At 47.4% G+C, this 27,577-nt stretch overlaps 1 protein-coding gene across 4 annotated transcripts in view; it reads right to left on the bottom strand.

The window, feature by feature from the left end:
• Window positions 1-27,577, bottom strand: part of LOC146202005 (voltage-dependent calcium channel type A subunit alpha-1-like) — a 489,246-nt gene that overhangs the window by 59,330 nt on the left and 402,339 nt on the right. For 3 of the 4 annotated variants that reach the window (XM_084587895.1, XM_084587896.1, XM_084587898.1), the window contains exons 7-22: window positions 21,376-21,476; window positions 20,544-20,699; window positions 18,989-19,215; window positions 18,422-18,525; window positions 15,729-15,844; window positions 14,943-15,002; window positions 12,716-12,808; window positions 8,636-8,720; window positions 8,183-8,310; window positions 7,960-8,072; window positions 4,694-4,803; window positions 3,575-3,706; window positions 2,145-2,217; window positions 1,613-1,730; window positions 973-1,073; window positions 61-197 (exon numbers count right to left, since the gene is read on the bottom strand). In XM_084587895.1, the coding sequence (XP_084444021.1) occupies window positions 61-197; window positions 973-1,073; window positions 1,613-1,730; window positions 2,145-2,217; window positions 3,575-3,706; window positions 4,694-4,803; window positions 7,960-8,072; window positions 8,183-8,310; window positions 8,636-8,720; window positions 12,716-12,808; window positions 14,943-15,002; window positions 15,729-15,844; window positions 18,422-18,525; window positions 18,989-19,215; window positions 20,544-20,699; window positions 21,376-21,476 (1,854 nt within the window). The remainder of the gene's footprint in view (window positions 1-60; window positions 198-972; window positions 1,074-1,612; window positions 1,731-2,144; window positions 2,218-3,574; window positions 3,707-4,693; window positions 4,804-7,959; window positions 8,073-8,182; window positions 8,311-8,635; window positions 8,721-12,715; window positions 12,809-14,942; window positions 15,003-15,728; window positions 15,845-18,421; window positions 18,526-18,988; window positions 19,216-20,543; window positions 20,700-21,375; window positions 21,477-27,577) is intronic. The other variant, XM_084587897.1, reaches the window with a different exon arrangement.

Below are 27,577 nucleotides of genomic sequence, written 5' to 3'. Positions count from 1 at the left end.
CACGCGCGCCAAGGAGCACAGAGGATGGGAACGTGAGGGGCGAAGACCGGGTGCACTCACAAGGGGAAAGTTTTCCCTTTGCCCGGCGCGCCGCTCTGCGGCGATGGCGGGCAGATGTTCACCTGCGGCGGATCCAAGCTACCCGTGGTTGCCATTTGCAGATCAGCAATTTCTTTCTCCAGCTCCTCCTTAGCCCTCTGCGAGAAAAGCACGGTGGAAAAGACGTTGATGACAGGGCGGCACAAATGATCTTCTCATACGTTCTGCATTGGATGCAACGAATTCTCCATAGCATAATATTCCTAATGGACTGAAGCAAACAATGACGGGAGAAATGAAGCCGTTGCAACATAATGATGCGCTAAAACAACCATGCCTAAAGCAACGCTGTTTGCATATCATCTACGGGCCCGCGCACAAGGGCCCCAGATATGCATCGGCTGGTTGCATGCGCGACGATCGTGAAGAAATGCGTAATGAACTAGCCGAAGTACGCCACGGGCTAACTGCCTCATGGCACGCGATTCAAGATAAAACAGATATCAGCTGTAGAGTATACAGCCGTGTTTCCGACTCTCAACTTAGCTGTTAACTGCAGACAACGGCTGTCCGAGTTGATCACGTTATCGATGCATACAAACACAAACTGGACAAGACAAAATCAGTCGTCGTCGGCAGTGCAGTTGTCATGCATGCAAAAAAAAAAAAAAACACTAAAAATTTCGGTCGAGTCATTGACTAATTGCCCGAAAGCGCTCCCTTCTCCTTAATCTGTGGACATTTCATCTGCGGGTGTATCTGACTGCGCACTTAACAATCACTCCGTTCCAAAAAGTGTTCAGGTGCGCAGTACTGTCTACGGAATTTGGGCGAGCCGGCGCGGCTACCTGCAGTGACCTCTTCCCTGCTAAACGCTGCAGGCCTTTACAACTGCTGCACCACTGTCGACAGCGGGTCAAGTGTACCACGCACCTCCTTCTCCTCCTCCGCGTCTTCCTCCTCGGCTGCAGTCAATTCCTGGGCGTTTGCCAGGTTGTCCACAGCGATGGCCAAGAATACGTTCAACAGGGTATCTGTCCGTGGAGTCAAGGGCGATGCAAGATGCAGCTGCAGCGCTGCAATGTCACCAGACCTCTTACCTGTCTACTCTCGCACAGTGTTAGCAAACATTATCAGAAATGTTCTTCATGTGATACACTTACAATAACCTTACATCTACATAGCGCTGCAGTGTACAATCAATCAAACGCCTGCATTTAACTTTATTTGAACTACTTTAAGGACCAGACTTCTTTTTTTGCCTGTAAAAATAAACGGTAATAATAAATGCCAACAGTTTGCATACGCGAGTGCGTTAAGAAAAACGACGGAGGCTGAAAACGTGAACTTCATTTAAAATCACCATTGCCACCTCTAAATACAGACTTAATCATTGTTTTGGTTCTGATTGGTAGAGGACGCGTGCATGCCTGTAATGAACGCATGTGGGCTGCTCTCGGTGTTCATATGGGGAGTAGCGCACTTTCTGTCTAGCGGACTTCCGCATTGCGAGATAGCTTTAGAGTATGATCATCGGTCTCGAACCGAACGGTAGAACGAGAAAAAGGGATACAGTTGCCAAAAAGGACGAGTATAATGAAGTAAAGGCTGTAGATCATCCCTCCATGAATTCCATCTTGGGACTGAATGCCATTGTACATGACTTCGTTCCAGTCCTCCCCCGTTAATATCTGAAATAAAAAGAAATACGCCCGTGAGGCGAGAAAAGATAACACTATGCTCGGCAAAGAGAGATCAGCAACGTTAACGCAGGAAGAGCGTTTTCACAACAAATGAAAGCTGTGGCTCATATGAGAGTGGAAAAATCGCACTATGAAGCTTGGGTGAGCCTAATTCTTTGTTACTTATGCAAGAAAAAAAAAAAAATCCTCCGGGTGCTTCCATCTATTAAAGGAATAACGCTTCTCAATTTACTTATCAAGGTATCCACAGACGGTCACACCAAACGTCGTATCACACCGATATGCTTTCATGAAGAACTCGTGACAATATCGACTAAAAAAAAAAAAAAAGAACTCGTGACAAGCTCCCTATTGCTGTAAACCAGTGTGACACTGCTGAAAAAAGTATAAAATGAATGTTACCTGAAACACTGTGAGCAAGGCAATTGGAAAAGTGTTGAAATTTGCCGCCGGCGTGCCCTCGGGAAAGTTAAATCTGCACGAAAGAAGAAAAAGACAAAATTGCGTTTAAAAGATATCGCCATAAAGACTTTTTAATTATTCTAACCACATTGGGGCGCTTATTTCAAATTCGAGCAATTCTAATTCAGCCAACACCGAAGCATACATTTTTTTTTTTTTAGAAAATGCAATGAAATATATTGGTGTACATAGCCATCCGCGTTCAGATCTCAAAGACACTTCATGACTAACAAGGGTGCTTTGGAAGCGTTCTTGATAGCGCACGTGTCCCTGCAAGTTCAGTGCGGTTACGTTAAATGACATTTGGCGCATTTCAATAAGCGAAGGTTAAAAAATAAAAGAAAAAAAATTTCCCGCATAACACCCTACGTTTTCTCTCGCGCTTATTGTAGATTTGGGACAGAGACAAAACCTCTTGGTGTCTTTAAGCGGTGCTTTCTAGAATTCTCATCCTGTAAAATGATTTTGCACCTCAATGAAGACGATGGTAAATTTATGTAGTGCAAGAGTATCTTCGGCTAAGGAGTACCGTCACAAAAGGTACTGTTTGTTTTTGCATTGTAGAGTCCGATACCCACTTCCTAAGCATTTCAGCCAAGTGCTAGGCCAAGGGTAGCTTGTATATCAATTGCGTACCGCCGGGGATATCCGCGCTACAATGGGGATCGAACCCCGCCCCTGTCGCATGCGAGGCGGACTCTCTCAACCTCCCCTATGGGACACCGCTGTGGCCTGTTCCCCACTATAACGCGAAGAAAAATCTTCATTCTGCCATGTGGTTAACAACGAACGTTCATCCGTTGCGTTTATAAATGGCGGTGTTACGTCGAGCAAATGTTGGGGATCTTACGCGACAGCAATATGCATCTTATTTACAGGGATCCGGCCAGCACTTCAACCGTTCAGATTGTAGGGGATATTGTAGTAGTTTATACGGCAGCTTTGTGATATGTTTAAACGCAGTTGACAACGCGTGCTGGTCGGTGCAGGTACATTATTTCTGTTATTGCCGTTATTAAAATGTTCTAAGCCCAGGATTCAGCCCCGATATTTAATAGCCACGAGCAGTAAGGGACTAAAATGGACAACAACAAAACAAAACAAAAAAAGATCTATCTCTATGCGTTCCGCCTCTAAAGTATAAAATGAGAGTTCAGTGCTGGCCAGACAACCCTCTGGGACTCGGACTCATGGGCCGATGGCAACGTAAGTCCTTGTACAGACAAACTATTTCTTGGCAAAGGTGCCCAACGGATTTTTCCTGTCTGATCTGGCATCACCTTGGTGACACCTCTGACCACAGCGTCTGCTTGCGATTAAAGGGGCGACCACACAGTGGCGTCGGATATACATGCGGAAGCTGCACTTACACGCCGCCGAAGAGTTGCATGCCAAGGAGCGCGAAAATGAGGATGAACAGGAAGAGCAGGAACAACAAGCTGATGATGGAGCGCATGCTGTTCAGCAAAGATATCACCAGGTTCCGTAGCGAAGACCAGTACCTGCATCAGAAACAGTGCGCGTGTCACGAGGGCGGGCAAACAGCGTTTCATTGGCTGCAACACAGTGTAGCAGCGGCATGTTTTGCGAAGCCCCAGTGCAGTCAGACTGCGTAGGCTTTGATTTTTTTTTTTAACCAACTTGAGCTCGTATAAGGTCTCGCGACGGCTTCCCGGAAACAACTGGCGGCGATTTTTTCGCCACCACGTCAAAGAAAAATACCCTTTACGCGTGACAATTGCAAAGAAAGAACTCTCATTACATTAGTCTGTACCCCGAAATTTGGGCAGATCAAGTAATGCATTATTGTAGCCGCTTCCTATTACATAAGAGCTGTCGACGGGTTTAGGGTTTAGTGCAAGAGCAAGCTAGCTTGGTATCGCTATAGGACGTCTACAAGACAATGATACAATCTGCTGTGTCACAATACCTTCGACGAGTTCTACATTGTTCCTGCGAAGCAGGAGAGGTAAACTTCACGCTGTCGACATAGTTTTCTCTTTATATTTGGTGTATAATGCGAGCCCGTCTATGTATACTGATCTGTACCGTGAAGGCTTCTCTCTTTTTTTTTTTTTTTTTCTTCTATAAGCAGACTAAATTGGGTTGGCTTTTTTTTCGACTTAGCCGAAATATATTTACGCATTTCGTTTCGTTCGCTACGCTTGGACGTTTGGGATGCCCGTTCTTTGTTTTGTTTTTCATCTCCATTGATGTTTATATAATATAACGAAGAAAACAAACATGGAAGCAGCCTTTGACGAAAGGCACGGATGACTTAGCTGTTCAATATTTGTTATTAAAACAAAACCACCGTAACACTGACGCAACGATGAATTGGTGTTAACGGGGCTTAAACAAACCGAATTTTTTTTCCCCGCAAAGGAGAATGCTGTTGTCACTCGTTCTACATTTCCCAGAAGCGCTGGGCTGCGTCTGAATGCTGGCTCGCTTTCCCAACCTGGTTACATTTCAGTGACACTACTCACTTGGTAAACTTGAAGATACGCAGCAGCCGAAGGGCCCGAAGAACAGACAGTCCGAACGAGCCTTCTTTGAGGCTGGACCAGACCACTTCAAAGATGCTACCTGCTATAACCTGGGCATAACCAAAGAGAATGGAGGTTATGTGTAACGCGGCGTTTTCACGTGCCCCTCGAAAAAAACCTGCGATGGGAGCGAATACCCGCGACGCTCCCCTAAACTCGTTGCAAAAAGTAACGCTGTATATACTACGTTTTTTTCAGCGAAGGTGAATCAGAATTTAAAGAAGAAATTGTATTTTTGAGATTTCGTAGTGTTCATCGGTGTTTCAATATACCCCTGTTGGCTGACGTCAGAAATACAGTTTAGTAATGCCGAAATTTGGGCTAGTTGGTAGCGATCCATCTAAAAACAGCGCACATAAAACACGAAAACACAGAGAAGAGCAGGACGGACAAGAGCGCGCCAGCAACTGATGCGTGGTCGAAGAAAACACCTCTCACTCGGTGAGCATGCGCCAGGAAATTCAGCACGTGTCTAAAACATAAAACCAAATCCTAAACATGATGTAGTCATGTTTTGGCTTTATGTCTTAGCTCAACTACGTCATGTTTTGTCTCTTGTCTGTCCTGCTTTTATGTGCGCTGTTTTAGATGGACGTCAGAAAACTGATGAATCATATAAAAGTGCGAGGTTTGGGACTAGTTGATTTTTCATCTTGAAGAACCGCGCTGAACTTCACGAATCCGTGGTCATCCCGCGAACCGTCATCATCCCTTGCATATATTGAGTCCCAGTTCAGTTCAGTTCAGTTGTTCAGTCAGGTCCGACTCTTCGTGACCCTACGGACCATGTCACGCCACGCTGTCCGGTCTCTCACTATCTTCCTAACATCACATAACTTCATCTGCAGCGCCTCGAGGATGCCATCTAACCATCGCGTTCGCTGCCTACCCCTTCTCCGGTGACCCTCAACCTTTCCCAACATCAAATCTTTCTCCAGCGACTCCTCTCTTCTCATCAGATGACCAACGTAGCTGAGCTTTAACTTTACAACTTGACCCTCCAATGAGCAGTCAGGGTTTATGGTCGACAATATCGACTGATTTGATCTTCTGGCCGTCCAAGGAACTCTCAGCAGTCTCCGCCAGCACCACAATTGAAACGCGTCAATTCTTCGGCGGTCAGCCTTCTTCACAGTCCCACTCTTGCATCCATACATCACAAGTGGAAAGACCATAGCACGAGTTATAGACATTGAGTTCCGCATGGCCTCAAAAAGATTGTCGGCAGGCACGAAGTTCCAGTGGTTTTCAAGGCCTCAAAAAGCCATCCGGTTGATGTGCAGGAGGGGATGATCGCGGTTGGCTATCTACAGCACACTCCTGTACCATCACCCTTGAGACTAAACATGTAGAATGTGACACAGGTGTCGTATACTGTATTCCGCTACCTCGCGGAATGAAGTAAGTTGGACAAAACGGCTGCTGCGTAAAAAAAAAAAAAAAAGGGTTAACTGAGTATGCCAACAAAACTCGATCTGTAACTCGACCAGGAAAACTGGCCTCACATTGTAATCTCTGCGAAAAAAAAAAAAAATGCACGCCAATATTTGACAGAATCACCGTCTTATCCTATTAAAGCAGTAAAACAGAGAGAAATAATCGAAGTGACTCCGCCGCGGTGGTTCAGTGGCGTTCGACTGCTGTTCCCAAGGGTGTGGGATCGAATCCCGGCCGCGGCGGCAGCTTTTCGGTGGAGGCGAAAAGCAAGGCGCCCGTGTGCTGTGCGTTGACAGTGCACGTTAAAGAAAACCCCAGGTGGTCGAAACTTCCGGCGTCCTCCACTACGGCGTCTCTCATAGCCTGAGTCGCTATGGGACATTACACCCCGTAAACTGAACCAAGCCAGAAATAATCGAAGCCTTCGAAATCAATTCTTCCGCGGCAGACAAAAGCATCGGCAACGCGTCGTTGTCGCTGTCAGCAAAACAAGTAGAATTACTGAGGCTATCGAGATGAGTTTGTTCTTCTGCGTAGATCTGCTTGTGCATTTTTCTCTACGATATTTTGATCAAGCTGACACATAGGTGGCATTTGTGTACCCCCTTTGTAAAAGGAATCCTAGCAATCAGTTGTGGGTGCGCGCTGTCTGCTGTGTCTTCGTTATGTTTTGTTGCTTTAAATATATAGCGTGGTTCTTCGAGATGCTGGATCATGCTGAGGAGTGAGCTGGTTAAAGAAATATAATAGTTTTATGTTTAACTATTTCACTTAGGTGCTGCAGTGGAATACGGGTCTGTAGCAGACCGTTATCAAGATTCATATGCCTTTTTTAACATTTCAAGCAGCGACTTCGCCCGGCAAGGCGGCTCAACGAATTTCAGCCACCATGCGTCGTTTTCGAAAAGCGCGTTTTTCTGGCGTTCCGCGATGCGACGTCAATCATCACGCGTCACTGCGCCGTCGACCTGTAACGTGTCACTTATGCTGTGTGAGCTGCGCCGCATGGAGCGGCGAACACTGCAGCATGGAGTGAATAGGGCTGATGACGCCATGGAGTGACGTGCAGTGACTGACGTGAATTCGAAGCGTGCGTTTTTCGAAAAGGACACGTGGTGGACGACATTTTTTGAGCCCCAGCACCGAAGGAAGCCAAGTTTTCGAAATTTTGGAAAGTGATATGGCTAATACTGACTGTCCAATTATATTCGAGCACCTTACTGTAATAGCTAAAAAGTAAAACATTAGGGTTTATTTACCAGCTTGGCAGTTAGCACGATTCATCTGTTTTCTAATGTAAGCCAACACTGGTATTGCATCGCCAATGAAGACATTTCGAGATCAGAAAAAGTCCCTTAAAAATTAAAAAAAATCTGGTTCCCTTCGCTGAAACGTTCGGTAGATAACACTGCTGTTCGGGGCACAACGCATTTTGTGCCTGCTGGGCAGTGAGCATCCAGAAAAAGAAAAGAATTGGACTACTCTCAGATGAAAATCTTAACTGGTATCTGGTTTTAGGAACAATTCCCTGGTCATTCCAGTTGGTTCGCACTTGGCGGCAGCTGGAACATACTGGGAACCAACTGCAGTACTTGATATCACGTATTGGTTGATAATATTAATGACAACAGTAAAAACAAAAAATCGCCGTGACCGGTCGTTGAATGCAAATTGGAACAGAGGTGAGGTCTATGCACCTTTGAAGTCATTCTGCATTAGGTGAAAGAAATCTCTTCGCTGAAAAAATGAACGAGAATGCGGCTACTTACTACACAGTCGAATCTGTTGAAAGACGATTCAAAATAAATGCGTGGTCCAAGAGCATACACCTTGATTAACATCTCGAAGATGAATAGCCCCAAAAATGCAAATTCTGCATAATCTGCAAACGAGAAGAGGAATAAAAAAAGGGCGACACCCCCGTGGAAACAGTTTTGGAAAACTTCAGGACAAGGCGAAGAAAGGAGTGATGTGCCGAAAACGGGGACTCACATAAAAAGTCTGTGAGATATTGATCTTGATCATGGTGCTCCACTGCAACGCACACCGTGTTTAAGAACACAAGTACAATCACAACCCAATAGAAAGTTTGCGTCTTGACGACCTGACGAATGAAGAACCTGAAACAGTGTATAAGAAAGAGTGCGTTAATATGGCCCGTTGCGTCACCTTCGTCTCGTGGCACAACAGGCGCAGGAACTAATACTCAGTGAGCCCGAGCGAAGGGGGGGAGGGGGGGGGGGGGGGGAGTTGCGAACACCTAAAGGGAAGAAATGCCAGCATTCACTTCGAATGGTGAATGTCTTCATTTGCGCCGTTCCAAGCCGGCGACTATTAGACAGGCATGTGAGCAGGGCCGACACCAGCAGTCTCCACTATAGAAAGCGTCGCGCGTTATGCCCTGCGCCATGCGTTCCGCTGCAGAGGGGTGAGGGGGCGACCCACCTGAATTGCTTCTCGGCCTTCCAGAAAGCTCTACAGGCTCCCTTGTTCTTAATCTTCGTTTTGAGGTAGGAAGCCCTCGCGAAGCCTGCAACAGAAGAGCGCCAGGTGAGCGTCGGAGCCCGGCCGGGCAGGTCACGATGCTTGGACTACAAGGTCCCCGGCTAGCGCGCACTATCGCAGGCACCGGACGGCGCTTGGACCTGGACTACGTTGCGGGCAGGACACTGCTTCTAGGTGGGGGGAGTCCCTGTACCTTTTAATTTAACCTTCCCAGCGGGGGTCTCTGAGGGCGAGACACACACCGTTCGAACCAGCGCACCCGGCACATGTGTGGGAGTGCGTGTGAAGGGGGGCACATGCGAGAGAGAGAGGAAAATGTGTTAGTCGCTCCTCGTCGGGGTGGCCCACCTCGACGGCCCGCCGGTGCGCTGTCGGGACTCGCCCACTGAGCGCACGGCCGGCCGCCGGCGGCAGGCCAGGCAGCGGGGGCCAGTCACAGGGAAAAGCAAGACACAGTGCGGCAGGGTGGACACGTGACACACACACACACGCGCGCGCATCCTGAGCTGCCTCCTCGACCGTAATAAGTCGCCTGTGCCTGAGAAAGTTACACAACGCGGTGGTTATCCATAGTTACTGTCCTCGAAACGCGCTCGGTTCGCGATATACAACAATGCATACACAATCAAGGCTGCACTCAGCATGCAGGATGTCCTACGGATTGAGGACTGCGAGCAGGCATAGCGTCCACAAGTTTCATTGTTAGGTGTTTAACCATTTGCAGCTTACCTAGTGCCAGCTGCCAGCATTACGAATATGCTTTAATCGACTGCGTGCATGAGAATTTGCAAATGCCCTGCTCAGTTGTGTGCACGGAAAACAAATTTTGACAAAAGTATAATTATGCAGAAGGAGGAGCGCCTGCATTGAACATAGCCAATGTGTGACTGCATTTTGAAACGAATTCACTCTCGATTAACACTACTCATTAATTAATAGTGTATACACCATCGCGGGACAGAAGATCTATTAAAGATATAATTCGTCCCAATATATTGTTCCAGAGCACCTATTAAAACGACATATTAAAAATATTGATAAAGGAGATAAAACGAGCTGATAATTTATTGCCTGGGCTCCTCTGTTAAGGGGGGGGGGGGAGAGACAACTGACGCGATGATGAATTCCACTGTACAGCAATTATTAATCCTCGCAACGTAAAATATGTCAGTGCAGTGTGTAAAATTATCCGCGGTTTTCCCAACTCTTAACAAAACTTTAATCCATTTTTTTTCCCGACATGTATTGCTAGGTTCTCCAAAAGTTCAGGAGCAGGCGCTGCACCTTCATCCTTTATTATTTTTTTTTTGATCGAGCTACCTAATCAGTAAAACCTGATCGGAGTCGGTAGGACACCCCGCACGAATGTTCTGCAAGAACCGAAAGCACAAAATAATGCGGCTCCAGTGATTGTGCGGGTGAAACTTGGCGCAACAAAGCGAATCCTGCTTAGCCATGCGCGCTCTGTGATACAAGGCAGCGCATGAACGACGCGGATAGGCCATGTGCGCTCTCCATGCATTGCCAAAAATAGACGTGAAGTTCATAAAGCGAACAGGCGCAACACGAACAGCACCTCACGCCTTATCAGTCTACTCGAGTCGGCTTTTCTTTTCGAAACAAGCGAGGTGTTCCAAGTTATTGGTGGTGCGCTCCATGCGCACCAAAATACGCTCAAGCCGTTATTTAGGCACACTGCATTGCCGGTCATTGGTGCGCATATGTGCGCATGATGCCACACCTACAAGTTAGTCGTACGCGTCTTGCGGCGCGTATGACTTACTTGTAGGTATCACGGCCTTGCGTATAACGAAACTAAAGGCAAACGTCCATCTCTATAGTCTTCATAGTACCAGAAACTGGGCAACTGTAACAGAGAGAGAGAGAGAGAGAGAGAGAGAGAGAGAGAGAGAGAGAGAGATATTAACTATACGGCTCGTGAATAAAGTGAAAGCAACGGGGGCCTGCGGAGACATTAAGCCTCATGGGGAGCGGCTCTCGTATCGAGGGATGACGACGCTACTGTAGAACGGTTGATTGGTGCAAAACGGTTGTTACCCCGTCTCGTTGAGAGCTCAGTGGTACTCCCATTCGTCAGGCGTGCTAAAACACGAGAAGACGCGGCACCACTTATACGTCTAGAATATAGGTTGCAAGATGCCGGGCTTAACGTACAGGGCCCAGTCGTATGTCCGCTTTAAGGAGAGGTGGTGGAATTGAAACTGATTCTAGACGTGCAGCTCTAGACATGAAGGGTGAACAGATCAGAGGTCAAAAGTCAAGTAAAACGCTGCTTCTTAATTGCAGGACGTCGAGCGCTGAAAAACAGTTGTACTAATTACAACACACGTGCGCTTCCTGATAAACCCTATCCCTATAACCCCGCCGGGGTGGCGCAGTGGTTACGGCGCTCGACTACTGTTCCCAAGGACGCGGGATCGAATCCCGGCCTCGGCGGCCGCTTTTCGATGGAGGCGAAAAGCAAGGTGCCCGTGTGTTGTGCGATGTCAGTGCACGTTAAAGAACCCCAGGTGGTCGAAATTTCCGGAGTCCTCCACTACGGCGTCTCTCATAGTCTGAGTCGCTTTGGGACGTTAAACCCCACAAACCAACCAACCAACCTATCCCTATTCAGAGTGGTCCCGTTCTAGCGAATCATATACACTCGCCGGCCGAGAAAGCCGGCAGCGTGAGGTGCAGTTCATGTGGGCCTTTTTTTTTTTTTGTGTAGAAAACAGGCTTGCGTGCATGCTTTGCATTTTAGGAAAAGCATTGTGAGGCGCGCGTCTGGCTGAATCGAAATAATTGTAAATATACGAGGGGGATATGCGAATATTTGGGTCGGTCACTTCGTCCCTGCGCATAATTTCTCTTTTTGATGCGCGATATTTGAGCATCACTCGAGGCGCGTTCGGAGCCTTGAAACAAGAATCAAGAGTGCGTTTAACGCTTAGCGTGCTCCTTTAGGCAGCATGATACTTCCGGCATAAACCAGCGTCGCATAAAAAGAGCAACAACGTGGCTGCGCAATTCAAACGCTTATCAGAATGGCCGTCGAATTCGTATGGGTAACCTGGCTGCCACTTGAGCATACATCTTTTCATGGAGGCTCTCAGTTCGGGCATTTACACTGTATGGTTCTCTGAATGCATAGCATGAACTGTAGGAAAACAGGCAGCATGCAAAAGAATACTGACGCGTTCACTGCAGCACTTCTCTATACTTGGCCAATATACTGTTTAGTAGAAACGAAGTAAGAATATCTGCCACAAAGGTTTTAGGCCAGAAGAGACGGACGTTTAAGAAAACAGCTAACAGAAGAAAACGACGGCGCAAAAACAAGATCGAACAGATGGGCACACCACTCACGAACGCTGCATGCGTGTATCTGCGCCTGTCACCGCTGCGTTTGCGCGACGTCCGTTCGCCACATCAAGACAGAACGCTGGCCAAAAGTCCGCAGGCCGCAGCGCTTACTGCTGTGGCGTGTAGTGAAGTAGTTACGGCATACCTTGAAGCTCTAAACATCCAGAGAAGCGAAGAAAGCGAGTTCTCACCACACTCTAGAATCTGGAACTTTAGTGGTGCCCACTGTGTCCCACTTAGACGGCCCAACAGCAAACCTTGCAGCCCGGTCGAACTTGTGACCAACGCCGCTGGTTCAGAACCAGCCGAAACAAAACGACCTTTTAACAAAGTTCCGAGTTGAGAATGTATAGTGCGTACGCTTTAGCTAGGGCCTTTCGGGTTCCATGCGCGGTGCGTGCTGCTTCACAGGCGCCTTCAAAAGCGCAAATGCAGAAGAAGCACTTTTGCCATTCGAGATGCAACAGGTTCGGCCGCGACACAGGTTGCGATGCAAAATTAGCTGCCTGTCAGGGCGCAGCTCACACAGCGCGCGCAAAGGAAAGCAACCACCGACACACGAAAAGGCTGCGGCCAAAGAGAAGCGCAACTGAGGGCGACTCGGCAGCACCGCTGAGGGGCGATCGGGCGGCGGCGGCGGCGGCCGCAGCTCACCTTCATCCTCCACCTCTTCTTCCTCTTCTTCGTCCGTGCTCTTGTTGTGCATGCTCTTTAGTTTCTTACGCTTATTGGCCGCTCGCCTGCGAGCTGCAAGATACGACCAGTGTAAGGCGTCACGCAACCACATGCAAACCCGGCACACAGGAACCCCCATGTTGCACAAGGCGTGCCGCGTCTCATTCGGCACGGGGGTGGGAAAAACGCGCTGGTGATCGACGCTCACGAATAGGTCGCCAACGCTGCCATTGTATACTGTTCCTGCTACTAGTTGGCGCGGCATTAACGTAAGCGTCTCCGTGGCAGTCAGACGTCATCTCGGGGAATAATATAAAAGAGCGAGCACGCTGCTTGGTCTTGTGCGCCTTCCCGCACATGTACACACGCGCATATGTTTTCGCAGCACCATGAAATGTGCTGATATGAGTGCTGATTTTTTTTTTAATTAGGCAGGTTATAAAACTTTAAATCAATATTAATCGAAGATATGTGATCATTTGTTTTTGTTTTTTTTTTTGCGTTTAGCATGTCACGGCGCCACATGTGAGCTAAGCAAACAGCTTTTCGCGACGCCTTGCGAATTTTCGTTATTTAGTTTAGGAAACCCATTAGATTTCCCAAGTTGGCGTTGCAATCCGCTGAGCTCCAAATCTTGGCCCAGTCAGGGCATCGAATTTTGATGTATGTCGTACAGCCAGTTCCATAATTACGATCGAAGAGCTCCGGCCGAAAGCGCATGCATTACACCGAGGGTGCAAGGACTGACGATGGTGTTGACTGCGGTGTAAGTGCTCACGCAACTCGAAGGTTAAAAAGCCAGTGAAATAGAAGTAGTTAAACTGGAGTGCAAGGTATTTTATAACACTGCATGACTAGTACTATAGCGCTCGCGGTCGATTAGGCACGGTTAGTTTCTCACCCTTGGTAATGATACGGCTACCGAGAACAATATGTACAGTAAGGTCCACTTTTAAAAGGAACATGAAATCGCACGGCCTAAACATTTTGCAAAGCGCTGCTGCTGACCTCTGGAAAGAATGGACGGCGTCAAGTGCATGGTCGGGAAGAGCAGTCACCGTGCTTACTGGGCATGCACCTTGTGCGATCCTTTGTCGCTGGCTCTCTCGGGAGTGCTTTGTAAAGCGCGGCAGCAATCCGGCTTCCTGTTCCCTTTAACAGTAGACCGTACTGTACATGCTCTTTGGGGGCGTCTCAAAACTGGCGCTGGTCACGCTTTATCTCCGCTCATGATGAGTTTTGGCAAATGGTACCAAAGTGGTTCTACGAAAGGTACCAAGTTTCTTTTGACTATGAAAACCGCTACATAAAGCACGTGCCGTGTGTCATAAACGGATCGCTGGTATTTTTCTTTCGTACAGCGCGATGAAATCAGCAGTAAATTGACTAGTCGCCTGTCAGTTGACATATTTATGTCTAACCTAGTAAGCATACCTCAGGATAACGGGCGAAAAGGCATCCTAGCTGAAGGTTATTACAAATGTGTTCTTCTTAACACGTATCAAACGCTATGGAGCATTACCTTTGTTATCGCATGAACTGTTGAAGCCTAGCACGTCGTTTTTTGTTTAATGAGAAAACTTATCCTTTAGGGAAAGAAAAAGAAGCAAGTCGCTATATTTACTCTAGTATACATATAGTGTTTTAATATTCAATAATAATACACCATTGGCTCAAATACGACATTTCCTGCACTTGTTTTCTCTCAATGTAGCTAACAGCACTTTTAAGCAGATTTAATTGTAGAATATTGGGTAACTGAAGTTCAGCGCATCTCCATTTAACTGTGCAGCACAAAAGAATGCATACACGCAACAATAAAAAAGAAATGTAATGACAAAACGAAGAACAGTCTCCTCCCCTTCTCACAAGAATGCCGTCGGCGCATGCACTGACATTTGAAAAAAGTACACGAATTTTCCACTCGTGCCGAGTCCCTTTAGACTTCTACATTTTCCGCCAAAGAGAGCAGCACTACGGCCCCTCTTCATTTATCTTCACGAATGCATTGCAACTGTACGAAGCTATACCCCACTGCTAGTTGACCTGAAGTGTTGGGCGACCAACTGGCGAGATTCGTTCAGCCGCCAACTGCAGGGCTCCTTTATACGCCGCTCCAGCCACAATATCGTTCGAGGTGCATGCACTGTTAAAAATTGCAGGTGCACGCACTGTTAAGAATAAAAAGAAAGTAGGCGAAGTTTACCTTCCATTATGTGCATCTTCTCTTCCTCCGTCGTTCTCTCCTCCGCCAGAATGACCTCCTCTGCATGGAAACGACGAGTATCAGCACAGGCCCACATGAAAAAAAAAAAAAAAAAAAAGTAATAATAATAATAAAAATAAACGAAATATTAGTTAAGTTCGATTTGTAGGGTTTAACGTCCCAAAGCGACTCAGGCTGTGGGGGTCGCCGTAGTGGAGGGCTCCGAAAATTTCGACCGCCTGGGGTTCTTTAACGTTCACTGACATCGCACAGCAGACGGGCGCCTTGATTTTCCCCACCATCGAAAAGGGGCCGCATTTGGTTCCGTGTCCTTGGGCACAGCAGTCGAGCGGCCTAACCACTGCGCCACCGCGGCAGGCTACAAAAATATGTCTCTGCAAATGAATGTTCATGTGCAGTCTTTGTCGAAATTTTAGAGCACTGGGGATCTGCATCTAAGCCCTGTAGTGGAGGTTCCTTAGAGTTCATGGAAGTTCTTCCTTTTGGAGGAGGTAGAAAAAAAATTCATTATCTTCAAGAGATTCGGAACACTGGGAATGTATTACGAGTCACACTGTATGACTCAGAATCAAAGCCCCTGGGCTCTAAACTTTCGACAGAGATAGCACGTGTGCGTGCGTGCGCGCGCGTGTATATGTGCGTGCGTTTGTATGCGTGTGTGTAGTTTATAGCAATAATATCGAAAATGTTCCACGTGCGACTTCGCCTAGAACCTCATGGAGTGTGAGAACGCCTTTAAGGAGAGAGAGAGAGACGCCCACTCACCCGCTTTGCATATCCACTCGACGTAGCCGTCCAACTCTCTTTCTAACTGCTGCTGCCTCCGAATCTTGAGAAAGGCTTGCCGGTTCTCTACCCTTTCTCTCTCTTTTGCAAACTCTCTGTAAGGAAGAAAAGGTTTCATATTGAGAAACACAGCAGCAAGTTTTTCTGTAGCCCATGATATGGCAATCCTCCGCCTGACCTCCTTAACCATGGACTGTACCTGGCTGGAGATATTTAAAACCCAAGCGAACGCCATTCACGTCGATAAAACTGAAAAGAAGACGTAGCATGCCAACCTGTATTCTTTTCATCAGTGTACTTTCACTTCTGGAGGCGATAGTAACAAATTATGCTGCATTGTATAACGCGAATGAGAATTTGATTTCAGTGATTCAGTGATTTCAGTGATTTCAGCAGCAAAAATTTACGCGATGCGTGTTTGAAACAAAAAGAAAAGAAAAGAAATCCCACTGTTGCACTGCCTCAGCACACGTTCACCTGATGTTATAACCAGCGTATGTAGAGCGTATACTTACTCATATTTTCAGATATTTCAGGCAAGTGATTTTCTTGAGTGACAAATAATATTTTTTTCCGCATGCCCGCATCCCGCAAACTTTTATGTTCGACAGTGCATGCCGAATCAAAAGACGTGAAATTGCATTTAAAAGTGCTCGTGTTTTCTGCGACACGCTTTGAAAAGAATGTCGCAACAAAATTCCAGGAAATGGAAAAAAAAATTACAAGAAAGCATGCAGTCGTGACACGATTAGCGATAGTTATGTCGCGTGAATCATGCAGGCGTAAGTGCAATTATAGCGTGTTAGCCGAAAGCACGATGAAAACACTATACGGATACGAACTCTGATGAAAAACTTTCGCTCAATCACTGCGGCAAGCTGTAGGGAAAACGAACATGTTCATCACGCACATTGAACCCAGTGAAGCTCTTTTGGCATGATGTAAATGTTACGTGCGCCGATTTAGACAACCAACTGGGAAAAAATTCAAGAAACATCTGAAGGATCTCTTTATTAGCCGACCTCCGATCACTGACCGGTTGTGAACGCCAAGGGAACAATCCCCTATTCACGTTAGACAAAAGGACAAGTTCCAACTAATAACCGAGAACACAATTTACGATTTCCTAAACTTCGTATTCAAAGAGAGACTGCATTGTCCGTCCTTTAATGCCACCTTAGAGCACACTTGCTCAAAGTAATCTTCGTTTTTGTTTCCTATTTATAGAAGGGTATGGCGCGTGTAATTGTTCAACTCCCTTAACACAGTCACCTCCATCCGAATTTTTAAGCCAGCCAAACCACAGTAAATCGCACTTCATAGTTGTTAAACAGATTTTCTCACATTGCACTTGGTTTTCACTGTACGTCTGTTAGTCCTCAACGCGCATCCTCACGGTTCACGTGTAAAGATGCACATGTGATGATCGTCGTGGGGGCCTTCCTGACATGTTTAGCTCGATAAAACAAAAACTGCGGCTATTCAGGGTGTTCTAGCAATCACTTAAAAAACTGTCATAAAAACAGGAAGTTTAGATCAGAAAACAAATATTTGCAAGAACTGATTCTCAGGCGCAGCTTACGTAATTTAGTATAGAAACTATTCTAATTATTAGCTAACTAGGTGAACTTGCTAATTAATGTTTTAAACAACATTATTAATTGACACTTTACTTTGCTCCGTCGCTCCAAGAAATGACCCCGCCACTGGCAATGACCGTTCTTTTTCTTGCAATAAGTGGCGATGTAGAGTCTTCTTGATGCGAGAGCAGTGCATGCAGTTTGAATTTGGCGCCGGTGCCACTGAAAGGCGTTATCGTGGTGCGCCATTTAAGCTGAGCTTCTTGCGCGCCTAATGCACTCACTTTCGGTTTTGCCCGGAAAAAAAGCGCCGGATTTCGTCGCGATGCAGGGCTATAAAAAATGATTTTTTTCTCTCTCTTTTCTTTTTTTTTTTTTTAACAAAAACTAATACGGCACCGTCTTGTCCGCGGCTTTGAGCTTCCCATCGGCACGAAACACTCTACTGGGTTAATCAAAAAGATAAGCAGCAAGTGTTATTAACCCGCCACGTATTCAAAAGAGTTTTTGCAGTGAATCACGTTTGCCACGACTGACAGTTTGTTCATAAAATTACTTTGTTTCTGTTTCGGGCCTCCATTCATAGGAACATTTCAATGTGTTCGCTTAAATACCCGGTATATTTTCGTAAGAATATCATGTTCCGTCACTGTACCGCCTCATAACATTGAGGTGAACATGGCTGGTGACCGCTAAGTGGGAAAGTTTCGAAACGAAAACAAGCGCGATGGGTGTGTGTTTTCCGGCGCAGCAGATATCGATGCGGTTCTCGAAATAGCACTGAATGTACCTGCCCAACGTTGGCACGCGTAATCTCTACTCCGCCCTTGCCTGACACAAAACCACCAAAACCACTCGTTGGGCAATGTGCACAGCGGAGAAGCCTACTTAACGATCAAGAAAGCCTCTCCTTGAGTGACGTCAGGCGTTTTACTACTAATTAGAGTCATTGTAACGATGCCAACCGGGCATTAAACAAGCAGTATTCACAAATGGTATTCATGGTCCAAGTTAATGCGTGATAAAAGTAATTCAGAAAAATGGGCATTCTAGGAGACGCAGGAGAACGAGTGTAGTCAAATGTGCACTTACCCACTAAGAACACCGAGAACTAAGTTGAGCATGAAAAAGGATCCCAGGATGATGAGAGGTACGAAATACACCCAGTTAAATGAGTTACCCAAGGCATCATTTGTCTGAAAAGAAAAAAGAAAAAGTAGTGGTACTGTTAGGACAACCGAGACTAGTACGGTCGCGTTTCGCAGTCTTTGAAGTGTTGCACCTATACAGTTGCGTAGGTGACATTGCGAAGTTGTGCAAAGAAAGCAAGGCGCCATAGGATTACGTGTACAACGTGCAATTAGCATCCGCGGTTCTCGGCGTAAGAAAAAAAAAAAGAGCGAATTATGACAGCAGCCCCAGCGACTGTGACATTGCTGCTGCTATTCATTTAAAAATATTTGTTATACCAGCTCACAAGGCAATTTTTGTAAGGGACAGCAGCCCCACCTCAGAAACCAGTGGCCAGTCAACGGCTCCAGAATAAAGTGAGGCCAGCCATCAGCATGTGAAATGTCAGAGCTACGCTTGTATCGCCTCAAAGGTACTGCCTCGATAACGTTCGGTTGGCTCTCGTGCATGGCGAGGCCTTTTACTTACCCAGTACAAAATGGCCGTCCAACCCTCCATGGTGATACATTGAAAAACAGTTAACATGGCGAAAAAGATGTTGTCGAAGCTAGTGATGCCGTAGTTAGGGCCGATCCAGCCCTCCTTGCAGATGGAGACGTTGTGGTCGCAAATGTACGCCCCGGAAGGATGCGACGAGTTTAACGGAGAGTCCTGGTAGCAAGGCGTCTCCTGCTCGCCCTCCGGAACGATCTCGTCTGAAAGAGGAACCGCAATTAGTCACAGCAATGGAGCAAGAAATGCGGAGTGAAAGGTGTACGCTCATAGCCTTCATGCACCGCGGTCGCTATATCGTCCAGCTGCGTGTACAGAGCGTCGACAGCGGTACTCCACTAAGTGAACGCGGCGGTGCCTCTCACTATGGAGGGATAACTGTTGACGCTAAGGAGCTGAAGACTGGCTTTATGATGTGCTTATTTATTCTTCGGGTTAACGAGCTCCTCCTCCAACCACATACTGTTTGCTGTGTTTGTGTACCCACAGACACAAGGACACGAGAACGCATGGCGACTACAGCGACGTAAGGAAGGCGCTGCAGTTCTGTGGGGGCACGTATTCACTCAGCAGAGGATACGGAGCGAACACTTAATATAATTTCTTCTAATAAAAATATTACACCTCTTCGATTATATGCCTGAAAGGTAGCAGTGGGTGCAGGTTATTTTGGTTTAATAGCCAGCTTGTTAAGGCGAAAAATAATTTGAAAGTAAATTGCAGGTTCTTACTAAACATAGGAGTTTGACGCTGCTACGAGCACAGCAAAGCATGCATGGACGATCATGCCAAATTGACAAGAAAAGCCTTCGGCAGTCTACAACTCGTCTTGGAGGCGTGCAACATGCCAAGGCGTACGGTCACGTGCCCGTGGAAGGTTCTTCCCTAGTAGGCATTTGACGCCGTCTACGTGTTCTACTTCAGTGGCTTGAACAGCAACTCAGACAAGATAGGAGAAGCGCCGCCATTACAGACGTGGTAAAGCTATTCACGCCATGTGGTGTAGGCCAACGCAGAAGCATATGCTTATTATTATTACTACTGTTATTATCATCATCATCATCATCATCATCATCATCATCATCATCATCATCATCATCATCATCATTATTATTATTATTATTATACTATAAATAAGCAGGCTTCACCAACCATTCCTACTACACCATTCTTTTGTGAAGAGTCTACAAATAAGAAAACAAATAAAGACAAGCGCGTTAAAAATTCATTGAGGCGTTTATGTTTTGACAGAATGTTCATAGAGGGCTATAGTCCTCCGTGTAAACAAATCGTACGGATATGACAAAAAAAAGCAAACAAAAAAACCGCAGCTCCGAACTCTCATCGATGTGGCCTGAAGCTTAAGTCTGCTGAATTTCTGCTCGTGTTTCAGCGTTTAAATGCAGTATTCTATACGCCTCCATATTACCGCCGGAGTCCACACGAGCACAAGTATAGATGGCCGTCCCGTGCTCCATCGGAATCAAGCTCAACTCATGCAGTACGCGAACAAGCAGCTAGGTGTACTTACTTGCATCTTCTAAACTGTAGCATGTTTTGTGTAAAGCACCGCTGTAAAATTCAAGGCCAATAATGGCAAATATAACGATGGCAAAGAGAACAAGAAGTCCTATTTGAAGCAATGGCGCCATGGCTTTGATGATGGACTTCAACACTACTTGAAGGCCTGGAAAAGCAGCGGAAAGCAAGGTTTTGTATTAGTTCCAGCCCTCTACCAACATGTTCGACGCATGCATGCCCGTCTGTTATTTAAAAAAAAATACAAAAATTAAACACGCGCTTCATTTCTAACGCGCCCTTTTCATGTAGCACGTCATCTGAGGCCGGCAATTTGCAAAAATAACCCCATAAAGGGGTAGCTTATCTGCATCGACGGTTGTCCAAAGAAGTTAACAAGACACCCCATATCTGCCGCTAGCTGTTTCACTTTCCTTGTTCTGTTTTTCTTCGTTTATTGTGTTTGTTTTTCTCAGCACTGTGTCCTCTCAAGCGACAAACTAACCTGGCCTATCCTCGTGTTTATTTTTTTAGTTTCTATTTTCCGCTACGTTCGTCCGTCGAGTGCGTTTAAACTCGCTCTGCATTCATGCATACGTGCTATAACGAGGTGCCAGCCCGGCCCACGTAACAGCGCGTCTGAACGGAATGGCGGTAATCCTGCTGCAGCGAGCGCAAGTTTCCCGCTGCACACAATGCAACGCTCCCTGAATCCCTCTCATCCGTTTTCTCGCGCAGTGCTGAGGCGGTAACGAAGCAGTGAGCAAGCAGAACAAGTTTTCCTGGAGGCTGTCGCGCAGCGCGTGGTGGGCGGGGCCTGCTCAGCTGCCCGAGGGAGAACTCACTTGGGATTCCGGAGACCAGCTTCAAGGGTCGAAGCACCCTGATGGCTCTCAAGGTTCTGAGATCTAAATCTAAATCCTCCGGTACAAAGTAGGTAACAAACCTGCAAGCAAACAAGGGGAGCTCGAACTACGGGTCTACGCTACAAAGCGGCCGCTAGGCGGCGCATGCAACTTCGCCGTAAGTCGCTCGCGGTTTGCAGCAGCGTTCGCGTGCCGGACGAACCGCGGCTTCCAGACATCGAGCTCCAATTCTGCCGGGAGGATATTTTTGCAGATCCTGGGCGCGCAATCACGTGATACAAAAGTCACATAGATTCTACGACAATCCTACGTGTCCTATCGGAGTTTTTTATTTTTCTGAGGGGGGGGGGGGGGGGGTATTATAGTGGAGGGAGTGAAAGGGTGGCTGCAAGATGTGTCAAGTCCAATGCGCGGGAAGGATGAAAGGAGGTGTCTCGCCGGAGGAGCGCGGCTTCGAGCTGGAGAATGGGAAGCGTCTAGCCGCCCTGCGAGCAAACCACACAGCAGCACGCAAGCTTTCTTGTTCTTCTTTTTTTTCTTCTTAGCTATGCGGAAAGGATGAAATGAGGGGCGGGCAGATTAGACAACGTAGGCAGCACGGTTTCAAACCAGTGACTGCTTGGAGCTGCCCTCGGCAAAGTGTAGAGCGCAGTATGCACGTTGGCTTCCTTTCTTATTTTTTTTTCTAATTCGGCCTGGGAGCGCCAGCGGAGGAAGCGCTGAAGATCTCACTGCTTTTGTGCGCAGCGCGTTAGAGCACAGGGCTCAATAGGGCACTTTTGTACCTTAAGTTAGGGCCGTTATGTGAATCAACTATAGCACCGGAAAATTGTCTGTCCATCAGCTAAGCGACATATTGTATAATTTCACAGCTTAATACCAAATGTGAACGTTTTACGCACCCTGTTGTGACCGTGCATGGTCCGCGCTTGCGCTCACTATTGTGCGCCTGTGGGCATGGTATTGACATGTGGTGTTGGTGCAAGGGCTCTAAGTGAGCTTGTTCTTTGTGTTCTGCGCGTTGGTCACTTCCGGCTATTTCTCACAGGGCGACGTTTCTGTGTATTTTTCTTGACATTCCCTTGACAGGGCCAACTTGGCAGTTGTAGGGTCACAACAAAGCAAAGCATGCTCACACAAAAAGATTCATGTGAACAAGCTCACTTAGAGCCCTTGCACCAACAGCACGTATCAATACCTGCCCACAGGCGCACAATAGTGCGCGCAAGCGCGGACCATGCACGGTCACAACAGCCCTTAGACGATGCTCTCTGTTTAGACAGTTATGTTCCGCCGCTACAAAACTGCTTATGTACGGGCGCGCGTGCGTGCAAGTAATTACTCATGCTCAGGTACTCAATATGCCCCCACATACGGTCAGTACTCTTGCAAGTTTTGATTACAATGAGGATAGCAAACGCAAAAACCCAGCAGTGGGCTGCGAATAAGCAGACTCACGACTGCAGAGTACCTGCTTCGAATACCAGCCACCACGCCAAACCACCGGAAGGAGAGGAACGAAAGCAAAAGATTGCGGACGCGCAGAATTGGCGCTCGCTCTACATTCCCCCGCATCGCGGCTTTGACTTACATGTAGTGCATTTGAGATAACATTCCATCGCATCGCGCCTTTTGACTAAGCAGCGCGCCTCAAGAAAAAAAAAAAAAAAAAAACTCCACGAGAGACGCGCACGTGACGTATCAGCTACGTCACCCATGTGCCACGTGACTGCGCACCGAGGATCTGCAAAAATATTCTCCCTTGGACGAAGGCGATGGAAAACGAGACGCGTCCCGACACACTGCTATTCGCTAGTTCCGGAGGAAATTTCAACACAAAAGTCCACGTCGTGGGAAGGTGATATAGCTATCCGCATTTCTGTTTCGTACACGACGAGTGCCAAAGGGGCGTGCTTTCTTATGCTGACGCCATGTGCCTAATTAGTCGCCACAGTAAATTTGAATTTTTGTCCGTAGGGCGTTTTTCGTGAGGCGGAAACTACATTCGATAGGGGAGCTTCACTGATTCACTGAGTGAGCGTAAAAGTGTACGGGGGGCACGCTCGGAACATAACTTCATCGTTGGATATCTGAACACAGCCTTACGCGATTTAACGTATGCTTTCAACTTTGACGCGCATCTTTTCCATAATTTATAACAACTGATTAAACTTCGGTGTTGCTGACGATCTGCTTTGTCTGTTGGCCTGTGCGCTTTTTCTTTTTCTTTTTTGCAATCTCCGCTGCGTTGTTCGCGATTTGCAGCGAGAAGCGCGCGCGACCACATTCTTCTGTACTACACAGCCCGTAACAAGGTCCGCTGTCAGCAAGACATCTCTGCATTCACTTCATCGTCTCTTCTTCTGCGCCCGTTAGAGCGGTGAAAAAAGGAGCCCTGGTTGGCCTGGAATGATGTATGTGCAAAAACAAAAACAAAAAAAAAAGAACTTATCATAACGTTACAATGGGATAGCTCCATGGGATAGTCCAACGAAGTAGGAGAGCCGTCCATATATATATATATATATATATATATATATATATATATATATATATATATATATATATATATATATATATATATATATATATATATATTGTGTGTGTGTGTGTAGGGGGGGGGGGGGGGCACGTGTTGCCGATATATTCCTGCGTTATTAAACAGAAGAAATTTTTCATCAAATGCACTTTCTAAATGTCCTTGTTACAGTGTGTAGAAGAAGTGCCGCCAGCGGTTTTCTCAGATGTGACGAACGGAGGATTTAAGGCAAACGCAATCGCGGCGTCCAGGAATGAAGGTCCATCGCACAATTTGTAGGCGTGGTGATAGACACTGCAACAACAAGGGTTGACATGTGGTAAGGACAGCCGTTAAAACCGATGGGTCGCATGCGAATGCTGCTAGCAAGGCTATAGAAAATTCTGTACAGACCCTTAGGAGCACCTGCGTGTATCAAGGCGAAAGATCGCTTGCGCAGCGACTCCCGAATCCCACGCTTCTTCCTGTGGCCACCACGAGACCGGTAGCGCGATGCCCTCTGTACTATCTCCTTTTCAGACGGCCTCCTCTCTACTCCTCTTTCTCTTATAAAGCTGGCGCCGCAAGGACACATGGTGTAGTGAGGTGATCAGGGCATACAAATACATATAGGGCATACATATGACGTCGGATCGAATTCACATCTCAGGCTATACCAGCAGATGAATGCGAATTCGGCAGTGAAATGATATGATATCACCCGGGACGCTGCGCAAAAAATGGTAGCATCGCAATTTAGGTAAGAAGGTGGGGAATATGGCTCATCATGGATGTCCCCTAGTGATACCTTACAAGCAAATGGCGTTCAGGAGGGCAGAAGGTCCCTCCCTGCCACAGGCGTTTATGTCGTGCGTCCTGTTGTTGAAGTCAACTTTCATAATCATTGTGATTTAATAAACTATGAAATCACTATAAAGCTATAACTTCAAGGGCGGGCGGAGAGGGAGGGAGAAGGGCGTCGTTATTCTGACGTCTCTTTCTCGATATCTCAGCATGGCAGTGGCCAAAGAGCCAGAAACGAGCACGAGACCATAGCTACCCGCCCGAAACGCTTCCAACCAGAATCGAATGCCCGGAGTCTTTTTGCGCCATCTCGACCAATCAAAAATCAGGGCGGGTATCGCATGCCCAAATAAGGAAAGAGCCGCTCAGAAATGGTGTGTTTTGTTGTCATTTTTGTTTTTCTGCAGTTTTTTTTTTTTTTTTAGCAAAATTATAGAGGCAATCTGCTATAGACACCTCTTTGGTTGTATTTGTCTCCCCCACTAACCGCACTAACAACAAAAAATATGCCTGTCTGTTTTCCTGCCGAATAGGAGGACATGGATCTGGATCTGTATCGTGATAAAATGGAAAATGCCGGGATGCGAATCAGATGACCTTTTTCACTGGCTACCTCGCGTAAGAGGAAAGAAAAAGGGGTATTAAAATGAGGAGACCGAAGGGAAGGGCGATGCAAAAAAATGGACGCAAGAAGCGTGCGGCAAGAAGCGTAGGGCCATAGTGAGAGGCCCCCTCCGCCACCAGATTTATCGGAATCCCGGCCTCGAACTTTTATTCGAATGTCCACCTCGCTGTCCAACGGCAAATAAATGCAGAATGTTCGCGTGCACAGCGCGCGGATGGAAAGGAAACAGAAACAGCCTAGTCACGCAGGTTTCCATCGGCGCGTGCCAAAATGGCGGAAAGCCAGAGTCAGCAGATGCTGAAGAGGGCAGAAACTGTCGTGACGGCGGAAAGCGCGGAAGAAATGAGTCAAAACGACGAGGGAGCAGTTAATTACCGGAAAGGCAAAAGTTCAAGACGGTGGAGAGGGGGCGTGTCCTTTCAGCTTCGGCCGGCGAGCGCGCAGTGCGGGGAATCTAGCGAATCCACGCAATTCACGCCCGCACAGTCATAGGAGAACCATCTTCGACGGGCTGGAGAAGAAGTGCGACAAGAGAGGAGAGGCGTTCGAGGCGCACGCGCTCAGCAGGGCAAACATTCAGTGACAACGGCGTTTATTTGCACAGCTATTGTTCGTGCGGAAGCTTTCATCCTTATCCGGTACCGGATCAAGCCAGGTGACGCTTGGCTCGCGAAGAATGGGGCAGGCGAAAAACGAAGTTAAACAGAAAGGCCCCACTTGGGCAATAAAGCAAGGCGGCGCCTCCTTGGGCGACCGTGTTCTTCTTTATTGAGCGCGGCTTAGCGTCTCCTTTGTTCGGCCGGCGGAGGAAAGGCCGCCTTTCGACGAGCGCCGTATCAAAATGCACACAGCACCGCCTTTGTATGCTTGCCCGTGACCCCAAAATTAGCAGTGCCCTCGCGAGTGGCGACCTTGGTCAGCGATTCAATTAAGTTGTTTTGGCGCCGTTCAATAGGCCAAGGCAGCTTTTCAAAAAAGAGAGAACTTCGACTTTGGCCGCTACGGTGACACCAGATTAGGCGTCTCCTTCATTTCTGGAACTCTGCGTGGACCAGTCTTCCTTCGAGAGCAGCGCAGCGCGCTAAATTTGAAGCGCAGTGGAGAAGTTCCAGCTAGGGACACCCATGTACTTCTTATTTGCATACGGTATGCGGATGCTGTGTTCTCACTTGCTCGTGCTTTTCTTTTTCTTGTGCGTGAACGGTTGCTGAATCGAGCATTTTTGAAGGAGCAGGTAAAGGTCAAGCGTGACCTACTTTGAAATGCGCGAAAGAATGCTTGAAGGAGGCTAGAGGCTCGAGTCAGGCGACGACAGTTGCAGCGGCTGTGCATATATTAGACGGCTTGTGAAATTGTAATTTCAAGAGGTTCAGAAAGGCCTTCTCGGAACCTGTGCATTTCGCCATGGAGAACCCAGAGTTCTAACAAGCTTCCCAGCAGAACTTTTAAGCTTCGCTGACCTACAAAAGAACCGGCTTGCGTTCATGCCGTCATATGCAGCAAAGTGGGTCCGAAAAATTTATTGCCGCCCTTTTATAAACCCCCGTTCCACGTGGAAATGAACCCCTTTCATTAAAAGAAGGTTTCGAAAGCATTAGATAGAATCCACGGTGAATATCAGACAATGCTAAGCCATACCGGCTGCTGCAGAGTTGGCACATGGATATTATACTGTCTTACTGCCTTCGGCAGATGGTTTGAGGCGTGGATGACGCGCGAGTAAGCTCTTTGTCTGGAAGCGCGAACGCCCATGCTTACCGTAGCGACTCGGCGAATCTACACATCTATATACAATAGCGACGACAATTCACGTACACACATACACATTCAAGGCTTGTTCCCACCTCTAGAGGTGAGGGAACGAACTACGTGTACAACTACAGGCTACACAACAGGTGTCACCGCACTCCTCGGGACCACCGCACGCGCCGCGCGTGTGACGTGTCAGGCGAGTGCCTGGCGCCCCCTACAGGGGCGCATACTCACCAGCCCCGGGCACTGCACACAGCGGAACCGCCCGGCCATCCTCGCTACGAACACCGCTAGGGTGGTCTACGCACGAGCGCGCGTGTGGGGCCGGGCGCTCACGGACGTGCTCTACGGGGCGACGGCGGCCCGGGGCGCGCGGCTGCTCTGGCTACCCGAGGCGACGACGGGCGCACTTACTTGGCGTACGAGAGACTAGTTTCAGTGGACGCAATACTCGAAACGACCGAAGCATTCGCAAGTCTAAG

Source organism: Amblyomma maculatum, chromosome 1 (assembly GCF_055883805.1).
Source record: "Amblyomma maculatum isolate TAMU_Amacu chromosome 1, ASM5588380v1, whole genome shotgun sequence".
Taxonomy (NCBI): domain Eukaryota; kingdom Metazoa; phylum Arthropoda; class Arachnida; order Ixodida; family Ixodidae; genus Amblyomma; species Amblyomma maculatum.
This window is presented reverse-complemented; position numbering and strand designations above follow the sequence as displayed.